Here is a 24,167-nt window from a genome sequence, read left to right on the forward strand (position 1 = left end):
ACCTCCCATCCCCACTTCTCTCTCTTTTTCCTGCCTCCTTCTTTTCCTCCCTTCTATCTTATACCCTTTTCACTGTCTCTCTTTGCCCCACTCCCTGTTGGTTGAAAGTGACTGAGGCACGAAAGCTTTGGCAAAGTTGTTTGGGGTCGCTTAGCATCAGTGTTCCCTGTAAGCTGTTGAGTCTTGTGAGCAAAAATCCTACTCTGTGAGCTACCGGCATTAAAGTTGTGAGCGAGCAATTTGGCTGCTGCATAAATTAGTTTGCTCTGGAGCCATCCCTTCCTGAGCGAAGACAAAAATGTGTGAGCTGGAGGCTAAAAAACTGTGAGCTAGCTCACACCAACTCAGCTTAGAGGGAACACTGCTTGGCATCCCTCTAATTCCCCCCCCTCCCCCAGTCTTATGACATAGCCTTGTGAGATCTTGGTCAACATTCTTTTCTTAAAATTACAGGTATTGCTTACCTGATTTTTTTTGGGGAAAGCCCCCCTTTTAATTTTTCTAGTTTCAGATTTCCCCTCCCCCAAAAAAGCTTGGGCTCCCCTGCAGTTTTTAGCCCCCCCTCTCTCTGTCTTTGGCCCCATTGTGTGGATTTTTTGATCTACAATCTGGATCCAAGTTCAGAATTATATGTCTAGGTACATAGACATAAACGGTTGAAAAAAGACCTGGGCTACAGTTATGTCATGTTGGCTGTCATAATGGAAGACGATTGCTTGGTCCCTTCGGGGCTTCCTGAATGGTGTTGAGAAACTGAAATGTTCCCCCTTCCAGCTTCTCATCAGTGAAACATCCCAGATTTGTCCCTTTTGCAAGGCAATACATATACCTTGTTTGTGTGGGAAGGCCTTTTCATTTGGGGATGGTCGGCTGGCCACCTGGACATATCGCTCCACATGATGGTCATACCTCTACCCTCTTCCCTCCCTTAAAAGTTTTCCCTTCACTTTTCTTGGATTTAAAAAAAAAATGCTGCAGGTAGCAAACTGAAACTTTATATTCTGTTTCGTCGTCTGGGGTATCTCCCTTATTGTGCCTTTGATGAGGCTTGTCCCAGGAAGTATGGATCTCTGATGAAAGCTGAAAATGAGTATTGTTTTAAAATATAAATTGAAATTGAGTATTGATTCCTCATTAGCTTTATTTCTCTATCAGAACCAGTGGACCGACCTACCATCCTACTCATCGCCAACTCTCAGAACATCCTAGCTACTTTCTTGAGTGGTGTGCCCGTCCCTAACATCACTCCCACCAGCACCAAGCAGACCACTGCCATGGACTTCAACTACGCCGAAGACACGGTCTGTTGGGTCCATGTTGGTGACAGTGCCTCGCAAACTATCCTGAAATGTGCCAAGATCCCCAACCTCAAGGGCTTCGTTGAGGAGCGGTCCATCAACATCTCCCTCAGCTTGCATCGTAAGTAGATTACTGGTTGTACTGCAGTCCTGATGAGCTGCTATGAGGGGGACTTCTGCTAATGGTTCCCTCAGAACATGCAAGCAAGTCAGTGCTAGTTTTTTAAAAAAGTAATGTGGTTTGGTTGCAGTTTTTTCTTGCTTATATTTTGTGCTTGCGGTGATTTAAAAAACAACAACCCCAAAACCCTGTAGGAAATAGAAATGTATATTCTCTGGCAGAAACCTACTGATTTTATTACCACTGAACTTAGAAGGGAACAAACAGAGAAAGACAATATTTTTTGGGACGGGGGGGGGGGAAGAGCTCATCTTTAGTAGATGTTAATTAAATTATCCATAACCTTGTCCCTTGAGGCAAGGTTTTCAGTGTCTATCGCACAAAGCGGATGCTGCTGGACAGGAGGACTTGAACGATTTGCAGCAAGCCACTGAGGGATTCCATTGCTTCTTAGGCCATACTTATAGCCAGGGTTCTTTTTGTAGAAAAAGCCCAGCAGGATAGCTTTGCTCATCCAGGTCAGGGCACAAAGGTGTTAGGCATAAATAAATACAGGCAGGGCTCTTTTTGTAGAAAAAGCCCAGCAGGAAGTCATTAGCATAATAGGCCACACCCAACAGCAGGAACTCATTAGCATATTGGGCCACACCCCTGACAGCACAGCTCATTAGCACATTAGGCCACACCCCCATGTTACCAGAAGTGTGGTTATCCAGCCACACCCACCTTTTCCTTGTTATTCTGTTTACCTTGTTTATGGTCAAAACCCAGGGCTTTTTTGTAGCAGGAACTCCTTTGCATGTTAGGGCACACACCCCTAATGTAGCCAATCCTAATGAGTTCCTGCTGTTGGGCGTGGCCTATTATGCTAATGAGTTCCTGTTGGGCGTGGCCAACTCGGGAGCCAGCCGGAACTCTGTTCCTGTGCGTTCCTGCCCCAAAATAGCCCTGCTTATAGCTAGAATATCCCCTCCACCCCCATCTTCCGTGTGCCCTCGACTGCTTTCTGCATCTTTATGGATGACATGCTAATGTTCGAATGGATATTGTAACAACAGTTGAAATAAGGGAGACTAAAATGGTTAAAGACTCCTATCAAATTGGCCATGAGTTTTTCTGCTTTAATCATTGTAGAAAAGGCTAGCTTAACACCGCCTCCTTCAGTGCACACCTCCCAGGAAATTTACGGTGCAAGTTCCTTCTCGGTTCTTTTTTGTTATCTATTATTTATGGGTGCTGTTGAAATTTATAGTTTTATTTTCTACACAATTTTTCCCAAGGGAGTTTACATTGAGGATTTGGAAGCATTTATTTATACACATATGGCCCATTTTTCTGCCCAAAGGGACCCAAAGCATCTTACAACCAAGAGGCCTCCCCCCACTATGTACATAAACAGCATAAATTATATAAGTCAACCAATTAAAATGACAAAGCTCTTGGGAAGTCTTTAGCTGGAGCCGAGTCTAAAAACAGTAGACGGATGCCCGGCTACCATCTTTTATTGTATTTATCCTTCATTTTCCTTGACCTGGATAGCCCAGGCTAGCCCAATCTTGTCGTATCTTGGAAGCTAAGCAGGGTCGGCCCTAGTCAGTACCTGGATGGGGGAACCATCAAAATAGTCCAGGCAAAACCACCTCTGAACCAGGGCTCTTTTTGTAGAAAAAACCCAGCAGGGACTCATTAGCATAATAGGCAACACCCAACAGCATAAACTCATTAGCATATTAGGCTACACCCCTGACGGCACAGCTCATTAGCACATTAGGCCGCACCCCCATGTTACCAGAAGTGTGGTCATCCAGCCACACCCACCTTTTGCTCCTTATTCTGTTTACCTTGTTTGTTATCAAAACCCAGGGGCTTTTGTTGGAGCAGGAACTCCTTTGCATGTTAGGCCACACAACCCTAATGTAACCAATCCTAATGAGTTTCTGCTGTTGGGTGTGGCCTATTATGCTAATGAGTTCCTGCTGGGCGTGGCCAGCTCGGGAGCCAGCCGGAACTCCATTCCTGTGCGTTCCTGCCCAAAAATAGCCCTGCGAGTCTGAACCAATGTTCCCTCTAAGCTGTGGGTCCTGCGAGCAAGAATCCTACTTTGTGACGTTCTGGCATGAAAGTTGTGAGCGAGCGATTTGGCCCCTGCATAAATTAGTTTGCTCTGGAGCCAACCTTCTTGAGCGAAGACAAAAATGGGTGAGCCGGAGGCTAAAAAACTGTGAGCTAGCTCACACTAACTCAGCTTAGAGGGAACACTGCTCTGAATGTCTCTTGCCTTGAAAACCCCATGGAGTCGCTATAAGTTGGTTGTGACTTGATGGCAAACCCGCCCCCGCCCCAAAACCCTCTATTATTTATTTCTTTATTTATTTACTAAATATTTATATCATACCTTTCCCCAGAGATGTGTAAGGCCTCTTAGGCTGCCAAATAAAACAATCCTCAAATACTATAAAAATATAACTATGATAAATCCATCCAGTAACAAGCAGTTAAAATTATTATAATATTTACAGTCATGCAGGAGGGAAGGCAGCGTGGTATGTTTTGATCTTATCACATCTCAGAAGCTAAACGAGGGATGGTACTTGGACGGGAGACCAACAAGGGTGTTTCTGCAGAGGAAGGCAGTGGCAAACCGCCTCTGCTTCTCACTCGCCTGGGAAGTCGGTGGCGGCTTGACAGCACTTAGATATGTATAGTCATACAGCAAGCGAAAATCCAAGCTTGTACAGAAACCCCAAAATAAAAGCCCCAACTGCCATTTAACCAGTCTCTCCAAGCCACTTTATGTGTCTTCCTAAACGCCAGCAAGGCAGATTGGCTCTTAGTTGTGAGTGGGAGACCATTTGATAAAGCCGTTGATGAAAGTGTCTGCGAATGGGCTGAGACCATTCTGATCGTCTTTCAAAGGTCCTTGGCTGATCCCACAGAATTTGTTTTCTTTCTCAGCTCAGGCTCGAACCTGAATGTGACCCCTGGCAGTACACAGAACAGGAATCTAGAGAGAATGATCCTCTGTCTGTCTGTGGTTCAAATGTCTGTTTCCTTGTTTGTTTTTCCAGGGAGAACAGAAACCCGAGTTATTCACGATAGAATACCCGCAGTGAGGCAGTGCGGCTAGTCTAATTGTGGCAGAATCATCCCAGTCAGAACTCTTTACATTAAAAAAGTCACTAACCCTAACCCCCCACAAAACCCAAAAGGAAGTTGAAGCTCCATCTCTAGACTTGCAGTCTTGTGCATACTTGCCTACGAGTAAGGCCACAGTGGGACTTACTTTAAAGTAAACATACATTGGATTGGACAGTAGATTAACAACAGACAACATGAAGAACTGATTCTCTCTCTCTCTCTCTCTCTCTCTCTCTCCCCCTCTCTCACACACACACACACACACACACACACACACAGACACACAGACACAGCCATATACAGTCAGAATCTTGGTGTGTTGAGATCAGTTTTGCCTTCTTCGACTGACACCACCTTTTCCAGCATCTTTTATTTCTTGCTTGCTAGCAGATCCTTTTAACTGGAGACAGCAGGGATTGAACCTGGGACCATCTGAGCTCTCTATCTCTTGCTGGTATTCCCAGAAAGAAGAGGGCAGAAGAAATAATACTTAGCTCCATCCAAGATTAGCTTTTCCTGGCTCTAAACAGATGATTAACAGCATCATAGCCATACTTTGTCACAGCATCTTCCTACACGGTAGAAATGATTTAGGTGGGGATGCTGTTTGATAACTAGGGAGAAAAGAGACAGCAGGTTCAAAGAACAGGCGTTTAAAGGCAACTTCAGAAGTTCTAAGTCTGTAGCTCTTGGTTTCTTAGTAGGAGGTTGGACTGTGAAATGTCTTATCTCTAAGCCACTGATCCTCAAGCTGTGGGGTGCCCTTTCCACCTTCAGAGGTGTGGGAGGGCAACCTGAGTATTGGACGTTCTCGGGAGGAATAAGATCCAGGGGAACCTTGGTATCCTCATCAACTAATAAATATTCAAGCAGTGGTGGTAGAATTGCTTTGATTGGCTCTTGGCAGAGAATCCTTGGCCCCGGTCACACGGGCCGGCAAATGCGGGGGGGGGGGGGGCGTAGCTGTTTGCCCTGGAGCAAAGTAAAGCGTGGCAGCCCGATCACACCTCCCATCGAGTTCCCGTAGTTAGGCCGTTAGGGGCTGATCACACGGCTATCCTGAAGCGTGGCAAAGAAGTGGTGTGGCGTGATCACACCAGCAATCGCTAGGCGCCGCTTCCGTGGCAAATGGGACCCCCCCCCACCGACGTTTGTGCGCATCCTGTGGAGACTAAAAAAACCACATCCGGTTTGTGACGGGACATGGACGGGTGCCGGATGCCACAGGATTCAAGCGGAAACGCGATCAGACGCCCACCCCTGCCCTGTGGTTTCCGGAAACTAGTGCACTTTCTGCAGTAGTTTTTTACTCCGCATCTTCGGCGGGAAGCCATGGGTTAGCCACGGGTGCACTATGCTTCCCAGATGTCGCGGTGTGATCGCGCACCGAAAATCTGCCTGTCTTTCGTGTCTTTAGCGCAGCAACTTCTCCTTGTGAACGGGGCCCTCATTTGTTAGTTGTAGATTTTCTGGGCTGTGTGGCTGTGGTCTTGGCATTGTAGAACCTGACGTATCACCAGCAGCTGTGCCTGGCATCCTCAGAGGTATACCACAGAAAGATAGAGTACTCTCTGTGTCAATGTGACACAAATCCTCATTTGGTTCATATGGATTTATGGGTGTGATTGAACTCCTCATTGCTTTATTATTCCAAATGGTTTGGGAAGAAGGAAATCAAAAAGAAATTAGCTACTTTTTGCTTCTGACACTTGCCTGGGAATGGTTTTAGGAATGGACAGAGATATCTTGTTTCATTACACATCCAGTGTCAGTGTTGGGACATTACTCCCAAAGCCCAAAATCCTTGCTTGCAGTTGCATGCAAGGATCTTTACAAGATCTGTTCTGGCACACACGGTTGGCAGTAGGTTAGGTGGGGGGGTGGAGAAGATGGAACAAATTTTGACTGGAGGACCAGTGTCAAAAAATGAGAGAGATTGTACTTCTAGTGGTTTGCCCACTGTCACAAAAAAAAAGTGTCTAGGCAAAGAATTGAACATGGGCCTCTCTTGAGTACTTCAGCCTTTTTGTACGCTTACTGTTAAGGATATGGAATCCAAGTATTTTCTCAGCAGTTCATTTTTTGCATGCTTACTGTTAAGGATATGGGGTCCAAGTATTTTCTCAGCAGTTCATGTGAACTCCCCCCACTGTTAAGGATGTGGTTATTTCCTGTTATTTAGTTCTTGGGCTTTGTGGATTCCTCCCTCTTGTGAAATAGATCGTGTTTGGTATTGTGCCTGTGGGTAGCTGCTAGGAACTCAGGCTCCAGTATTTGCTGTTTTCTCCTTTTCAGCCTTCTTTGGCTCTCCTTTGGGTTTCTTTTTCTTTTTTCTTTTCCCCCCGCACTAAATAAGCTGCCTGCATAATTTCATAGAGAATACTAGTCACATGTTGAAATCCAGGATTGATAATTTAATTTAAGTTGTATTGTTGTTATGCTGGTTATTTATTTCAGTACTGCATTACTGTTGGCCAAATAGTCTGTACTTTCCAGCCTGGAGGTAGTGAATTTATAACATAACCTTTTTTAAAGAAAAACAAGGAACACAACTCTAAGCCATCTGGGAGGCAGGATGAGTCATACAGAACAAACTGCGTGGATTGTGGTTGGATTCTCTGTTAAGCTCCGTTGCCATAAGGAAGTACGACTACTTGCCTGTAGCTTTATGTTACAAGGAAGACCAAGAGGGATCATTAATAAATTGAGAATTGGTGTCGTTGCCAACTGGTTACCAAGATATCCTTCAGATATTCTGGTAGGCCTGTTACACTGTGTGTGTTCATGTGACCCCTTCCAGTTCCCAGCTCCGGCTGATCCATTCCATCTACTTGTCTACCCCTGTTCTTGGTGTGTTGATCACCTACAGAGGAGGACCAAGATCTATGCAATCCTTCTTCAGCTTCTATATTTATTTATTTATTTATTATTCGCATTTCTATCCCGCCCTCCCCGGAGGCTCAGGGCGGCTTACAGGGCATAATGCCAGATAAAACAGTAAAACAATACAAAATATTAAGTTACAACCCTATTAAAACAGATTTTGATGCTCCTCTCAGCAAAATTTCCAATCTCCTAAAATTCCTAAAAACAAGATGGCTATCCCTGACCGTCCCATTCTTGCCCAACAATGCAGTGCCCCATCCTGATATCCGAATATGGGGGATAGATGGTACTAGTGCGGTCGTATACCAGTTTTCTGTCAAATAGGAGACCACTCCAGAATCTCGTATATGCCTCTATGAATTCCTTGGAATAAGGCTATGATACAAATCGAACGAACAATGCTTCACTGAAGAAATATCTTCCCCCTAACCTGCTTCTGTTTCTTTTTCGTTCCATGAAAATTTAATCAACTCCATCAGTTTCTTTCTACCTCTGCCAATTTCAGCTCCTGAGAAAATGTTTCTCTGTGCTCCAAATAGTTCCCTTCATTCCTTGTTCCCTCATTCCTTGTTCATTAACAGGTCCTCTCCTGAATTCCCATCGCTTCATCTTGTCTGCACGTTTCGCTACTAAGGAAACCCTAACTCATTTTTTAAATTGCTCTGTTGGGCCTTCTCCCAAGGGTCCACATGAATCTTGCCCATCCAATAGTGGTAAGAACATAAGAACATAAGAGACGCCAATGTTGGATCAGGCCAAAGGCCCATCCAGTCCAACACTCTGTGTCACACAGTGGCCAGAAATACCAGGTGCCATCAGGAGGTCCACCAGTGGGGCCAGGACATTAGAAGCCCTCCCACTGTTGACCCCCCCAAGCACCAGGAAGACAGAGCATCACTTGCCCCAGAGCCCCTATCTATACCTTGTGGCTAATAGCCACTGATGGACCTCTGCTCCATATGCCTATCTAATTCCCTTTTGAAGCCATCCATGCTTGTAGCCGCCACCACCTCTGGTGGCAGTGAATTCCATGTGTTAATCACTCTCTGGGTGAAGAAGTACTTCCTTTTATCTGTTCTAACCCAACCGCTGAGCAATTTCATTGAGTACCCACGAGTTCTTGTATTGTGAGAAAGGGAGAAAAGTACCTCTTTCTCTACCTGCTCTATCCCATGCATTATCTTATAAACCTCAATCATGTCTCCCCTCAGTCGTCGTTTCTCCAAGCTAAAGAGCCCTAAGCTCTTTTCCTTTTCAACAGCGATTGTCACAACTGCTTTTAAGACACAAGGAAGCAACTTTGTTTCTCTCAACATGGTGTTTGTGCCACATGGGAATGTGGTTCAAATGGAATAGAAAGTGGAAGAGATATCAAATGCATGAATGGCTGTGTACGTGTAGAGGTAAAGGTAAAAGGAAAAGGTTCCCTTGCTCGAAAGCCAGTCGAATCCGACTCTAGGGTTGTGGTGCTCATCTCCATTTCAAAGCTGAAGAGCCAGCGCTGTCAGAAGACATTTCCGTGGTCATGTGGCCGGCATGACTAAACACCAATGTGCACGGAACGCTGTTACCTTCCCACTGAAGTGGTACCTATTTATCTACTTTAATTTAAAAAAATGGCTGTGTACGTGTAGAGGTGGATACCTGCAAATCCAGACTTCCTCTGTCCCTGTGCCAGTCCCCATGCCGATCTCTCCTAGTACAAAAGCTCCAGATAATTATTGCAAGAGCAGCAGTGAACTTCACTCACAACTAGTGATGGCAGTTCCCAACTCTTGTAACAGCAACAGCCTCTTCTTGCTGCTTTATATTGCAGCTACAGTTTCCGGGGGAATTTTCAAACTCAGTTAAACATGACATTGCATTGTGTGAATGTCTGTTCGCTATAATAGCTAAATGGAATTTCTGTTTTCAGAGGCGGTCTGCTTTTGAGTTGCTGGGATAGAGAGAACACCAGTTGATTTCATCCCCTGCTTTTATGCTTCCCCAAAGCATCTAGCTGGCTCCAGGTGCTGGACTAGATGAACTTGCTCTGTGATCGAGCAGGACTGTACCTACGTTATGTTAGTTACGTGGAAGTGTGTGAGTATGGCTGCTTGGAGATCTCCATTGGTGGTTTCAAGGACACAGTGCTGGTTTATATAAGGAGCAAGTGACCTCTTTTGATTTCCCCTTTGCAAAGTTCTTAGATCTGATTCGGTAGCACACATCACCCAGAGACTCAGTTCTACAACTGCTAGACCTAGGACTACTTTAGACACGACAGTGGCAGATCCTTCTCTTTAACACAGGGCCTGTCCCCCAGCAGGATTGTGATTGTCAAAATGCAAGAGAGAAAAAGAGGTGCATCAGTGCAGGGTGGTGAACCCGCTTCCTCTTTGTGGCTCTCCATCTGCCACATTTTCAACCTACCCTTCCTCCCGGTTGCTCAGTGAGGCATACCTAATTCTTCCCTGAAGTTCATGCCCCAAAGTCATGACTCTCGTCTGGCAGTCTGATACCCAGTCTGGCAGGGAGAGAAGCACACAAAATGTACTGCAAAGCTTTTGAGTTCCCCCAGCTTATGTGTCATTGGTTGGTACAAAAGATATTACGTCGATTGTGTTTGTGCCTTTGGGGGCTTTACTTTTGGACCAGCGCGGCTGTAAACAACTTGTATTCTCAGGGGCAAAAGTGCCAGTGGGAATGGGAGGATAAGCAGTAGGTGAGAAAGAAGAATTCGGCGCTCCTCGTTTGCATATTCCTTTTTTCCTGTTTAAACGGGACCTTCCCCCACCCCTGCGTTCTGTGTTGTTAGTACAAACCTGCATTTAAAGAGCAGTGTTTGCTACCGTCATGTCTGGGTTTGAACTGAACGTTTGGGGATGCATATAATTATAAGCGCAGGAAGCAAGATTAGTTTGAAAACTTACCCTGTTCGGTCTTGGAAAGGGATGCTCTCTAGTTAGCCAGAATGGTGTGTTTTAACCCACTTTGTTCCTTTTTTGCTTCCTGATTCTTTCTTTTCTTTTCTTTCTTTTTTTGCTTTCTCCTTACAAGCTCAAGTCAAGTCCTTCTCTTTCCATCACTCTGTTTCCAAGAGGCTGCCTCTGGCCTTTCATTCTTGTGCCAGGCAGAAATAGTCTGAATCCTTTGAATCAGGAAAGGGACATGGGAAGGGCATACCTCCAGTGCCTCCCCTTTGATCTCAGGGGGCCCGTCTGGCCACTGAAGTCGCAGGAGAAACTATCGCTGAGCTCTACCATAAAAGTTATAGATGACCCAGGACAAATATAAATATGTCCTTGAGGTGATGATTGAATATCCTTCTGGGCAAGACACCTGCTATGCCATTCCATCTCATTCTACAGGCTGGTGTCATGGAAAAGTCCGAAGTGGGTATGCGTGTGCTTATATTCAGAGGTCTGCGGGGATGCTTTCTGGTAATGAGGTCTTTGGAAGCATTTCTGTATGGCTTCCGCTTAGGGGAACTGTACATGCAGCTTTAGCATATCTAGTAGGTGTGAAGGATGCTTTAGTCCGAGAGCCAGTGTGGTGTGGTGGTTAAGAGCAGCAGACTCTAACCTGGAGAACCGGGTTTGATTCCCCGCTCCCCCTCCACCTGAAGCCAGCTGGGTGACCTTGGGCCAGTCACATTTCTCTCAGAACTCTCTCAGCCCCACCTGCCTCACAAGGTGTCTGTTGTGGGGAGAGGAAGGGAAGGCGATTGTAAGCGGCTTTGAGACTCCTTAGGGTAGAGAAAAATGGGGTATAAAAACCTACTCTCCTTCTTCTGTATTTCCCCTGCTGCACTTTGGGCAGGGACTATGGTTGGCCATGCAATCTGTACGTCCAGTCTTCAGAGTGTGAGTCCAAGCATTACCCAAGGAGAGCCTGCATGGGCTACCACTTGTGCTTTGCATTATCAAAACAGGCGCTCAGGAAACTGCCCCTGTGGATATGTCTGTAGGCTGTGTGCATGAACCCTATGTGTGAACTATGTAGGTATTTTCATTCTCCTGGTTGAAAAAAGAAGGGGCAGTGGCATGATTCTAGTGTGCTGCAGCACAGATACTTCTTTTGACCCTGACTGCAATACAAATCATTGCAAGGTGAGGGGCCGTGACTCACTAGTAGTACACCTACTTTGCATGCAGACGGTCCCAAGTTCGGTCTCTGACATCTCGAGTGAAAGGGACTGGGTGGCAGGTGATGGGAAAGACCTCTGCTTGGAGACCCTGGAGAGCTGCTGCCGATCACACTGGGCATTACAAATCTGGATGGACCCAGGGTTTGACTCAGTAGCCCTGTCCCCATGTTACCATGAGTGGACTTGCATCTTGCATATACGTGCATACATCTAGTTGCAAAAAAGAGACAGCACATGTTCACTTTGCCGTTGAAACCAGGGACCAGTACCTGGATAATGCTTGCATAGCTTCAGCAAGGAAGCCGTCACACACACCTTCAGATCATTCTCTGAGGCCAGTGTTGAAATACTGCAGATGCACTGTTTTTGACCTTGGATGCTGTCTAGTCTCACTCACGTGCTGCTTTGCTCGCTCGCGTCTTCCTGCCTGGGTAGGAGGGGCTGGAAGAAAGCAGGTTTAGGGGGACTAAATGACAGGCCTGGCTGGCTGGGGGTGGGAATGACACAGCTCTCCGGTGAAGCAGATGTTTGTAAGAGTAGGTCTTCTCCTTTGTTGAGGCCAGCACGGATATGCCCATTTAGAATTTTCCTAGTTGTTCTGTCCCGGGCAGAGGAACCAGCAGGGTTTGGGGCAGCTGTGTCTCAGAGGGTTGCTGGGCTAGTCTGCAGTAAAAGAGCTAGATTTTAGTCTGGTAGCACCTTAGACACCAACTAGATACCCCCAAATCTGGACTGGACTTGAATCTAGCTAGTCTACAGTGTGTGGTCTTTCCTGTTTGCCTGGTTGTTTGTCAGTGGTGGGAGACCAGGCATCGTGGACTGGTTCACTTGCTTTGGCAGTTAACTAAAGCCTTCCTGCCACTCTGTTTCCAGGTAGAGCAGTTAGAGAGCCACGGACAGGGACATGCCAAGGGAGCCCTTTCCTTCAGCATCAACTGGGGCGACCGCTTTTGTTTCCCTTTTGGAGGGCTAAAATAAGCAATGGGGGGATCCAGCTTGACAAAGATACCCCAATGATGGGTGCAGAGCCATTGCTGCCACACTTGGTTCATAGAATCACAGAGTTGGAAGGGGCCATACAGGCCATCTAGTCCAACCCCTGCTTACTACAGGATCAGCCTAGAGCATCCCTGACAAGTGTTTGTCCAGTTGCTGCTTGAGGACTGCCAGTGAGGGGGAGCCCACCACCTCCCTAAGCAGCCGATTCCACTGTGGAACTACTCTTTCTGTAAATTCTCCCCCTCCAAATACCCAGCCAGTACCTTTCTGTCTGTAATTTAAACCCATGATTGTGAGTCCTATCCTCTGCTGCCAAGAGGAACAGCTCCCTACCCTCCTCTAAGTGACAGCCCTTCAGATACTTCAGGAGAGCAATCATGTCCCCCCTTAACCTCCTCATCTCCAGACTGAACATTCCCAGGTCCCTCAGCCTTTCCTCATAGGGCTTGGTCTCCAGGCCCCTGATCATCTTTGTCACTTTGTCACTCTCTTCTGCATCTGCTCCATTCTATCTACATCTTTGTTTAAGTGAGGACTCCAGAACTGCACACAATACTCCAGTTGCGGCCTGACCAATGCAGTGTACAGTGGGACTATGACATCTTGCGATTTGGATGGTATGCTTCTGTTAGTACAGCCCAAGACAGCATTAGCCTGTACCCCAAGATCTTGTTCGTACACACTGTTAAAAAGTTCCTGTTTTGTCGCAGCTGGTTGGGCAAACCACAGCGTGACACTGTTTTTTGTGAATGTGATGACCCAGAGCTTTGCGCAGATACATCAATATGCACGTTACACATTCATTCCTGTCCTTGGCAAACCAGCCAGCTTTTGGGGATGGTACCCCTGTCCGGTCTTTGCACAGGCTGGGAGGATTAAAATACGAATCAGTTCTGATGTGATGATAGCAATTGCCACATAGCTTTCTAACTGAGACATAACTGATTTTCCCCCCCCTTATCCCGGAGCCAGCCAGTTTTCTTCCAAGACAACAAGTTGGCCAGTTGCTGACAACACCTGTATGCAGCTGGCTGGGTGCCACTGACATCGCCATCAAAGTAGCTGGCCAAAAATAGCTCCCCCTGCATAACTTCTCCCTACTGTAAAATTGCACTGACTCATTGTATTGCATATTTTAGAATCCCTGGCTGATGGCTTTCTAATTTTTAACCCCCGCCTTCTTCAAGGAACTGGGATGTGGATGACCTCACTCAACCTGCTTTCGACTTTCTGCCCTTGAGGCTAATCACGTTTTTTTACTGATGCTTCTTCTATGTACAGCTTGTACCTTCAAGCCTAAGCCTCAGGAAGCACCTGTGGCGTCCCCCCCCCCCCCCCCCCCCCCCCTTGGACAATGCAGAATGCAACACAGCCAATGCTAGTGCAACAGCATTATAGGCAGTGCTGGCTGTATACGTTTCTGCTTTTAAAAATAAAGCAGAATTTTGGACTAGGAAGAAGATCTGTTCTGTGACTCAAGTAAATTATGCGAATTGCACAGAGGTAGATTGCACTGAAGCGCTGTCTCTGCCGACCCTTAGAGATCCTAACTGCCTCTGTCTCTGCCGACCCTTAGAGATCCTTCTGCAGATTGCCTTCCCTCTTTCAAGTCATGCTTTTGCAAGTGAAGAACTGGAAACTGAAATGAAAGCTGGGAATTTCGTAGTCCCCCAAGATCCTGCAAATGCAGAACTTTGGCATGTGCTTTCACTGTGGCATCACAGCATGTAGATGGGTCTTGAGTACAGGGTATAAGCTGGAGCACGTGAGGAATTCTGGGAAGAAGGAATAATTGGGAAATCCTCCCCTCCACCTGGAGCTTGCGCAGGTTGGTTTTGCCCCTTCCCCTTCTTCCTTTCGCTGCTTCTCAGCTGCTCTCAACATTCCATGTTCCTGGAGTCTTATTGAGTACTCATCAGGCCAGCATTGGGGGCTTCATTACAGGGGAGGGCTCATCTATGATGTCATATTGCTCTGCATGGCAGTTTCCATAGTGTGTGCAATTCCTTACTTTTTCTGTGGGTGGCCTGATTTTGCTGGCTTTTGTTATAATAGCTGGGACAGCCACTTTCAACACTGTGACAGGCTGAGGGCCCATGAGGAATTCTATGGAGGGATAATTTGGATCCCCCCCCTCCACCCCCCCCCCCACGCATTCTGAAGTCTGAACTGTACCTTAGCTGCTCCCAGAATTCTGTTTCTCCTGGGACATATTTAGTCATCATAAAGCTGCTTTTTCTTTTTTCTTTAATTTTCTTTTGGTTGAATTTACCAACTCATATTTTTCTGCATACCCGAAGCACATACAGCCCCCTACAATGTCTGTGGGTGGCTGTATTGTGCTGGTTTTGTCATCTGCACAGAAGCCACCCCCTTTACTAGTGGATGCTAGAGAATAGAAGAGAGATCGTACTTTGGTCCTCTACATTGTCTTTGAAAGGAACTGAGACGCAATTCAGGACTTCCGCCAGGTGAGGGGCCGTGACTCAGTGGAAGAGCATCTGCTTGGCATGCAGAAGGTCCCAGGCTCAATCCCCAGCATCTCCAGTCAAAGGATCTGGCAGTAGGTGATGTGAAAGACCTCTGCCTGAGATCTTGGAGAGCGGCTGCCGGTCTGAGGCCCTGTTCTCACAAGGGGTTTTGGGTCGGGAGTGGGCCGGATCGGGGGCGCAGCAAACGGGCGCGATCCCACTGCAACATCTGGGAAGTGTTGCGGGCCCGTTCCCGATCCAGCCCTTCCCCCGACAGCCCTGCAGCAAACATGAACCACCTACCTAGGTGGTTCATCCGGTAAGTCCGCATCACGGCTGGCCATGGGATCGCCAGCTCGTCTTGCCGCTGGCGCATCCCCAGCCCCCGGCCAAACTGCGCATGCTCACACATGCGCAGTTCGGCAGCCTCCCCCTCCCCCTCGTCTCTTCCTCCCCGGCATCTGATCGTGCCGGGGAGGAACGGTGCGCGGCTCACGGGATCCGTGGGATCCCACCTGCAGCGTCTCTATTTTGATGCGGCTCTAATTAGCCGCACTTTGACCGGTGTTTTCCCTGCCGTGTGGCAGGGACCTGAGTAGACATTACCCACTTTGAGGTACAAATGTGTATCCTTTCGCTGTCACTGATGAGCTACACCTTGTAGTCTGCGGGTTTAGGCATTCAGGAAGCTAATTCTAACACAGACTCAAGATGCTGGGCTGATTTTCATTAGCACCTGGAGAACTGCAGCCTATTAACTAGGATCGAAGGGAAATGGAATTTTGTGAATAACATCCCACCAACTTCTTTTCCTCATTCAAGGCATAACAAGAGAGTTGGCCAGAATCAGGAGGTCTGATAATCAGAAGTAATGAGGCTTAATGAAAGTGTTCTGTGCCTTGGAGTTGTGCGTTGCCTGTCCAAGAACAGCAGGAACTATGTCTCTGTGGGAGTTAAAGGCACATTCACACATGGTATGTGTGATAGAGACAGTCCTGAGTTATTTCCAGCAGAGTTGTGGTGGTGGTTATTCTGTAGCAGTCTTGTGACTCTGCAGAGTTGTTTGTGGTTATGTATCTGCTAGGTAGGCACTGGCTTGCAGAATGACCGGACTGTGTGGGGCCTAACCTTGTGCCATGGTATTAGGGTACTAGTCTGCCCACACAGGATTGGAAGAATGGGGGAAATAGACTTACTGAGCAGCATGAATGGGTAGAGAGCTGGTGTGGTGTAGTGGTTAGAATGCTGGACGTAGACCTGGGAAACCTGGTTCAAACCCTAGTCAGCCATGAACCCTACCAGTTGATCTTGACGTTGTTATCTCTCAGTCAATGTTCCCTCTAAGCTCAGTTAGTGTGAGCTAGCTCACGGTTTTTTAGCCTCCGGCTCACACATTTTTTGTCTTAGCTCAGGAAGAGCGGCTCCAGAGCAAACTTAATTTATGCAGCAGCCAAACTGCTCACTCACAACGTTAATGCCGGGAGCTCACAAAGTAGGATTTCTGCTCACCAGACTCCACAGCTTAGAGGGAGCATTAGATGTCTGTGCCATTCTGTACCGACAATCAGTGTTCCCTCTAAGCTGCGTTAGTGTGAGCTAGCTCACAGTTTTTTTAGCCTCCTGCTCAGACATTGCCTTAGCTCCGGAAGGATGGCTCCAGGGCAAACTGATTTATGCAGTTGCCAAATTGCTCGCTCACAACTTTGATCCCAGTAGCTCTCAGGGTAGAATTTTTGCTCACAGGACTCCACAGCATAGAGGGAGCATTGCTCTCAGCCTGTCTCACAGCCAGTGTTTCCTCTAAGCTGAGTTAGTGTGAGATAGTGCACAGTTTTTTAGCCTCCGGCGCACACATTTTTGTCTGAGCTCCGGAAGGATGGCTCCAGAGCAAACTAAATTATGCAGCAGCTGAATCTCTTGCTCACCACTTTAATGCCAGTAGCTCACAAAGTAGAATGTTTGCTCACAAGACTCCACAGCTTAGAGGGAGCATTGCCCACAGCTTTGTTATGAAAGAAGGTGGGACCACGGATTCCTCCTTAGAGGAAGAGTGGGGTAAAATTGCAATAATTAATAATGAAATTCTACAAGTAATGTTCCCTCTAATTCCCCCCCCCCCCGAGAGGAGCAGTCCACATCCTGAGCATAATAGAACTGCTGTAATCTGAAAATGGGCAATGGGCAGTGCAAAAACCTGCATGGCTCCAGATTGCTGCTGAGTGGGGCTTCCTGTGTTAATGAGCGGCCACTCATGTGCACAGCTTAGAGGGAACACTGTCTACAGGGTATAAATTTTGCCTGGGGAGAAAATGCCACCTCTGCAACTCAATGTGAAGTGGCTCTTGACCTTTGCATAGTGACTTTCAGTGCACTCACGTTAGGTGTTTTTTCATAAAATGAAGGCAACAAAGAGCAGGAAGAAGCTACCACCACATGGCCTGCGTCCACAGATGGCTGGATTGTGTACCGGCATTGCTCTGTAGCAGTCATTTTCAGCTAAATTGGCTTGTCCACTCAGGGAAACCCAGTTACAAACGATTGCTCTAGTGAAACAACAGCACAGTATCCATTGATTCATGGATGCAGCCATGCATCGGAGCCAGACCTCTGGGGTCCTTAATATGCCTACTTGGTACTTGATTACAGAATTGTTGATTGCCTTGTTTCTATCATTTGGCACCTATGTCGTGTTACGTAAGTGTTTTAGGTACAGCCATTAGGAAGTATGGTGCTACTGATCTTTGATTTTGTAGATACGTTTACTGTGAGCTGTGAAGCAGAGCTGGATGAGTGTGCTGCTACATCTGCCTTTGTTTCATGTCTGGTGGAAACTGCATTTGCAAACCCAAAGTTACATAGTTATGGACAAAAATTAGCTACCATGTGCACTTGTCTAAGGTCAGGATTGGGACCCCCTGTGATGTCTTGGCATGTGTAAATGGGTAGTCACAGGTAGAATATTGGCAGACAGAATTTTCCCTTCTGCTAAGCATGGAATTTTGCTGTGGAGGCAGATACGTTTACTGTGAGGTGTGAAGCAGAGCTGGATGAGTGTGCTGCTACATCTGCCTTTGTTTCACGTCTGGTGGAAACTGCACTTGCAAACCCAAAGATACATAGTTATGGACAAAATTTAGCTACCATGTGCGCTTGTGTAAGGTCAGGATTGGGACCCCCTGTGATGTCTTGGCATGTGTAAATGGGCGGTCACAGGTAGAATATTGGCAGACAGAATTTTCCCTTCTGCTAAGCATGGAATTTTGCTGTGGAGGAAGGAATTGTGGGCCAGGTAAGGGACTCCCTTTTCTGGAGTGAGACCTCCTCACTTAGTGGCAGGGAATCATAAGATGCAACCCACTGCTTCTCAAGGGAGTCAGAACCCACATTCAGTTCCTTGTCAGCAAGTGTGGAGAAGCTGATTATAGATACACTTGTGAACCAATCCTCATGTGCAGTATTTACCACTTTTTTTTTTTTTTAAGGAAAAGCTTCTTATATAGGTCAAATAACCCCAAGTGTTGGTTCTCTTCTGCACAAAGTCTGCCTGAGTGCTTCAAAATGTAGCCACATTTGGCAGGCTGCTGATGGTGACACTTTATTGTCAGTTTCCACTGCTGCTTGCAAAACCACTGCTGTTTACTTGCTTCCCTCCCTGCAGCCATCGCAGCACACTGGAGGAAACAACAACAACAACAACAACAACAATAATTTTAAAAATCATTAGCAGAATTGCCCTTAGGTTTACACGAGGCCTCGATTAAAATGAGAGCCTTCAGCCTTACCTCCAAACAGCGGCTCTTGTTGCAGTAGGAGAAAGCTACAAGTTGTTTGGCTCAGCGCTGGCTTGAATTCTTAGCCCGGAGTTATGCAGAATGTCAATCCCAATAATCCGGAGGGGGCCCCCCCCCCCGCCTCATGTTCCACGGTCTGTACAGACGGGCCTTGTTTGGACTAGAGATTTCACCTGGGTGGTTTGCATTAACCGTATGACCATCTGCACATGGACTGGCTTAACATGCCTTTCCTTAAGGGGAACCCCCCATCTTGGTTCTCCAAATGTGAAGTGAACCTCCTTTTAAGACAGAATTGCTGAGAGATGGATAGATTTTTTCCCCCTGAGCAGTCCCAACCCAGAATTTCTGTCCCTTTGAAAAATATGGTGCCCTGTTTATTTATCCAGATTAATAGTCTGTTTTATGTTATGTTCCCTGTCAGGTGGTCTATGTAGTGTTTCTGCTTTCCTTTGGACTTTATGACCTGGATAGCCCAGGCTAGCCTGATCTCATCAGATCTCAGAAGCTAAGCAGGGTCGGCCCTGGTATATGTAAAAGAAGGAAACTAAGATGGTCATACTGCAACGTTTTGCATCAGATATTGTACCATACATGGAATGGTTCCAGCCATGATAGATGATTACTGAGAACTTCATCTGTTTCTCTGACATTGAATACAGGATGGCAAATTCCCTCCAGTTGTTTGGAAGGTCCTGCCTTCACGCCAACCTGTCTTTATTTTCAGAAACAAATTTCTAGGAGGGGGCATCTCTAGGGTAGACGTCAGTGTAGCACACTGTCACTGTAATAAACACTTTCTCTAGGTAGCCTCCCGTGATGGTGAGTTACCTGCACTTTTAAGAAACACTGTGAGTTGGCTTTTATCCAGCTGCACCAGCCAGCTGTTGTTAGGATTAAACCTCTTGATTAAAGAGCCTTTAACAGCCAGCACTTCCTTCCCTTGGTGCTCTTGCATAAGGTTACCACATTGTGGTCCCCCCCCCTGATAAACAAAGCCAGCTGAGTAGCGCCTTTGTAACCTCGTGACTAGTTGTTTGGTAAGATCCTCTACCTGTGGCTACCCATGAAGATTCTTGGAGGGCTAGGACCGCATGCTCTACCTGGGGCACCTTGTCAGAAGCCCATCTAGCTGCTCCTCTTGAATTAGCACTGCTTGCCTTCTGGACGTCCTTCAAGGATGACCTTCAAAGCTCAGAACGATCCCAACCCTGCATATCTCAGAGCCTTGACTGCGTAGTTCTGCATTGGTTGCATGGGATCTAGATACCATATCTGCAGTAGGGGAAAGTCACATCTCCCCAGTACTCAAGCTGAAGTCTTTTTTTGCTAGCATGCCTTTAGTTGAAGCGGATGAATTGTGACTTGATGGGGGGGGGGAAAGGAAGAGTCTTGCTGGATTCAAACAAAGGTATCCAGTGCCCTATTTCTATCGGTGGATTTCCAAATGCATTTAGAAAGCCCAGGAGACCTGAAAACAGCAGCCATCCCCTGCTCTTCCCTGTCTCAGTAATTGATATTCAAAGGTATTCTGCCTCTGAACATGGTTCTATTTATTTATAGATCTCTGTGCCATAAATTTGAGCCTGTGTGGTTTAGTGGAGATCCAGTGTAGTGTAATGACTAAAGAGTCAAATTTGTCCCAGGGAGTCCTGGGTTCAAATCCCCACTCAGCAATCACGAAGTACTATCCTAAGCAGAATTAAACCTCTTCTAAGCCCATTGACTTCAAATTGGATTCTTTTAAAGCTACCTAGGCTACTGGCTCATAAAACCCCATCGTGGTGCTAGATTCCATACATTAATTCTGTGAGTACTTCTTTACTTCATTTTCAATAGCAAGCTTCCCAGAGAAAATGGTCCTGGTTTGTTTTGCTTTGCAGAATGAAAAAGTGCAGCGTAGGGCATGGTGGGGTGGAGAGTGAGCAAAATCTGAACATTGACTAGAAAGAGAGGCCTCTGTCCCCGTCATATCTCTTGCAGTCTGGAAGGATTGGGTTTTTTATTTCCCTCCTCTTAGCAAAGGGAGGCTTCCTTTCCACCTTCCTTCCATTCCGCCTCTTTCTCTCCCTGGACGTACCACTTCTGTTTCTAATCAAAGAAATCCTGGCAAGAGAAGGATGTCTGCTCACATTCAAGGACAATAGGGAGCCATTCTTTCTCTCCCCCCCCAATCTCCAAAACGTTTCCTCCCTCCAACCTATCCAACAAATTTGCCCATCTCCATTTGCCCTTGGTCAGGGTTCAGGTTGCCGAAAAGGCCAGTTCCCATTCAACAACAACAATCCCCCCCCCCCAAACAACCCAGCCCCCAACAGCGCCTGAGCTCAGGGGACGTTTCAAATCACCCGTAATGAGCTCCTAGTTGTAATTACGGGCCTATCATTGCAGGGTTGGGACTCCAAACCCCTACGAGTGGGATCTCAGAAGCAACCGGCTTTGTGGGCTGCAGTTCTCATCTTGCTAAAAATCAGCAGTAGAGCCCTCATTAGCGTCAGTTTGGAAGCTCAGTGTGAAAGCCTGGTTTTCCCAGGGTGCCAAAATACTCCCAATGCTGTCTGACTTCCAGATTTTTACAAACTATTTGTTAGAAAAAATGCTTTTTTATCAACATAGCCCAATCTTCCCATTTTAATATGTGAACGGTTAAGGCCGGGATAGCCGGGCAGAAAAGAGATGGGAGTCAACCTTGTGGTCTCCCATACAATAAGAGAAGCACTGGGAAAGAGAAGAGTCTGTGAAGGACCCTCTGACTGAAGTTTATCTGTGTGTGCGTTCATAACAGGTTGCGAGGGCCACTCGGTGTCATGTTGTATCCGCGAGGAAAGAAAACGGCCAATATATTCTGTCAAAATCTATTTTTCTTGTAAACTCACTGCAGTGGCTGACTATACCACTGACAACAAGCAGAGAAATACTCAGCAGGGCTCTTTTTGTAGAAAAAGTCCAGCAGGAACGCATTAGCATAATAGACCACACCCAACAGCAGAACTCATTAGCATATTAGGCCACACCCCTGACACCGCAGCTCATTAGCATATTAGGCCACACCCCCATGTTACCAGAAGTGTCGTCATCCAGCCACACCCACCTTTTGCTTCTTATTCTGTTTACCGTGTTTGTTGTCAAAACCCAGGGCTTTTTTTGTAGCAGGAACTCCTTTGCATGTTAGGCCACACACCCCTAATGTAGCCAATCCTAATGTTTCTGCTGTTGGGTGTGGCCTATTATGCTAATTAGTTCCTGCTGGGTGTGGCCAACTCGGGAGCCAGCCGGAACTCCGTTCCTCTGCGTTCCTGCCCAAAAATAGCCCTGGAAATAGGTGTTCATCTTCTCAGGGCCAAAGTTGACGATAGCCCCCAGTTCACTACAGGAACATGGCACTATTTTAGATCCTATCTTTTTACTTAAAAAAAAAAAAGCCCAATCCTGTTGGGGATTGAGGCACAGTGGGATGAGGGCCTCTTCTCTTCCCCCAGAGCCCGTTTGGTGTAGTGATTAAGTGGGTGGACTCCAATCTGGGAGAACCGGGTTTGATTCCCCACTCCTCCACTTGCAGCTGCTGGGTGACCTTGGGCAAGCCATAGTCCTGTCAGAGCTGGTCTCTCAAGGCAGTTCTCGAAAGAGCTCTCTCAGCCCCACCTACCTCACAGAGTGTCTGTTGTGGGGAGGGGAAGGGAAAGGCGATTGTAAGCCGCTCTGAGCCTCCGATTGAAGGGCAGGGTATAAGTCCAATCTCCTCCTCCTCCTCCGCCTCCTTCTCCCCTGAATTTTGGCTCTTGAAAACAGCGCAGGGAGGGAGGAGGGCTAAGACAAAGGAGGGGAGCGTAAAGGAAGCTCAAGGTTTTTTTTTTTACAAGGCAGTGTTTTCCTGCCAACCGAGTCCTCTCAAACACTCCTGAAGAAGATTTATAGGAGTAGAACTGTTACAGCTTCACATATATCTTCTCAATGCCAGACTTCCATTCACATTTCATGGCAAGGGGAAAGATTTAGACCTGGTTTACACATGTAAGAGAGTAAGGTTGGTAGAATGGACTGCACCACTTCAGAAGGCAGGTCCTGGATTCCAGTTTAGAACGCTCCTTCTCATTTAAAAAATCCCTGCGGACTGAAAACTGGCACAGCCAGGAGGGAAGGTTCTACTTCCTCTCTTTGTTTCAGAGTTTTTAACACAGGGGGGCATTCCAAAATGAACCCCCCCTCCTGCAGTCTGAAGTGGTGGAGTCCATTCTGCCCACCTCATTCTCTTGCATGTGCAAATCAGACCTATGGCCTTGAGGCATGCAACATAGAATCATAGAGTTGGAAGGGAACGCCAGGGTCATCTAGTCCAACCCCCTGCACAATGCTGGAAATTCACAAATACCTCCCCCTCCACACCTCCAGTGACCCCTGTTCCATGCCCAGAAGATGACAAAGAAACCTTTAGTACCTCCAGCCAAACTGGCCTGGAGAAAAATTGCTTCCTGATCCCAGCGTGGCGATCAGCATTTCCCTGGGCATGTAAGAAAGGGCCACAAGAGAACTAAGGACCCTTCCTGCCCTCCCTCTCATGATCTTCCCAAGTTCACAGTATCCGCATTGCTGTTAGATGGCCATCTAGCCTCTGTTTGAAAACCTCCAAAGAAGAAGAGCCCACCGCCTCCCGAGGAAGCCTGTTCCACTGAGGAACCGCTATAACTGTCAGGAAGTTCTTCCTAATGTTTAGTCGAAAACCCTTTTGATTTAATTTCAACCCGTTGGTTCTGGTCCGACCTTCTGGGGCAACAGAAAACAATTCCGTACCATCCTCTAGATGACAGCCCTTCAAGTACTTGAAGATGGTTATCATATCAGCTCTCCGTCGTGTCCTCTCCAGGCTAAACATACCCAGCTCCTTCAGCCTTTCTTCATAGGACTTGGTCTCCAGACCCCTCACCATCTTCGTTGCCCTCCTCTGGACATGTTCCAGCTTGTCTATATCCTTCCCAAATTGTGGTGCCCATGTTCTAAGAGTAGTCTGTAGCCAAGGCAGGGATACAGCCCATGGGCTGTAGCTTTGTCACTGGTTTGTCCTCCCCCCAGCCTACCCCCAGCTTCTTCTTTTCATCGGATACCTAAAGCGACAGTCACTGAGACTCAAGAGTGGAACTCGTTGACAAATGGAAAAGCCCTAGTGAGAAAAACCAGAGCGATTCTGAACCAAGGGACTACCCCAAGAGAGCACAAACTGGTTTAACAGTCATTCCTTCTCACCGAGGAGCTCGGTAGTCTCAAACAGAGAGTCATCCCAAACTATGGTGCCAGGATTCTGTGGAGAAAACCAGGACAGTAAAATTGATACAGATTTGT

At 46.9% G+C, this 24,167-nt stretch overlaps 1 protein-coding gene across 1 annotated transcript in view; it reads left to right on the forward strand.

Annotated features, from left to right (window-relative positions):
* LRP1 (LDL receptor related protein 1) overlaps positions 1–24,167 on the forward strand; it is a 491,602-nt gene that overhangs the window by 189,533 nt on the left and 277,902 nt on the right. Inside the window, exon 8 of the mRNA XM_015409543.1 lies at positions 1,156–1,419. Within this exon, the coding sequence (XP_015265029.1) occupies positions 1,156–1,419 (264 nt within the window). The remainder of the gene's footprint in view (positions 1–1,155; positions 1,420–24,167) is intronic.

This window comes from Gekko japonicus, unplaced genomic scaffold (assembly GCF_001447785.1).
Source record: "Gekko japonicus isolate JY-2015 unplaced genomic scaffold, Gekko_japonicus_V1.1 scaffold1353, whole genome shotgun sequence".
NCBI classification, from domain to species: Eukaryota; Metazoa; Chordata; class Lepidosauria; order Squamata; family Gekkonidae; genus Gekko; species Gekko japonicus.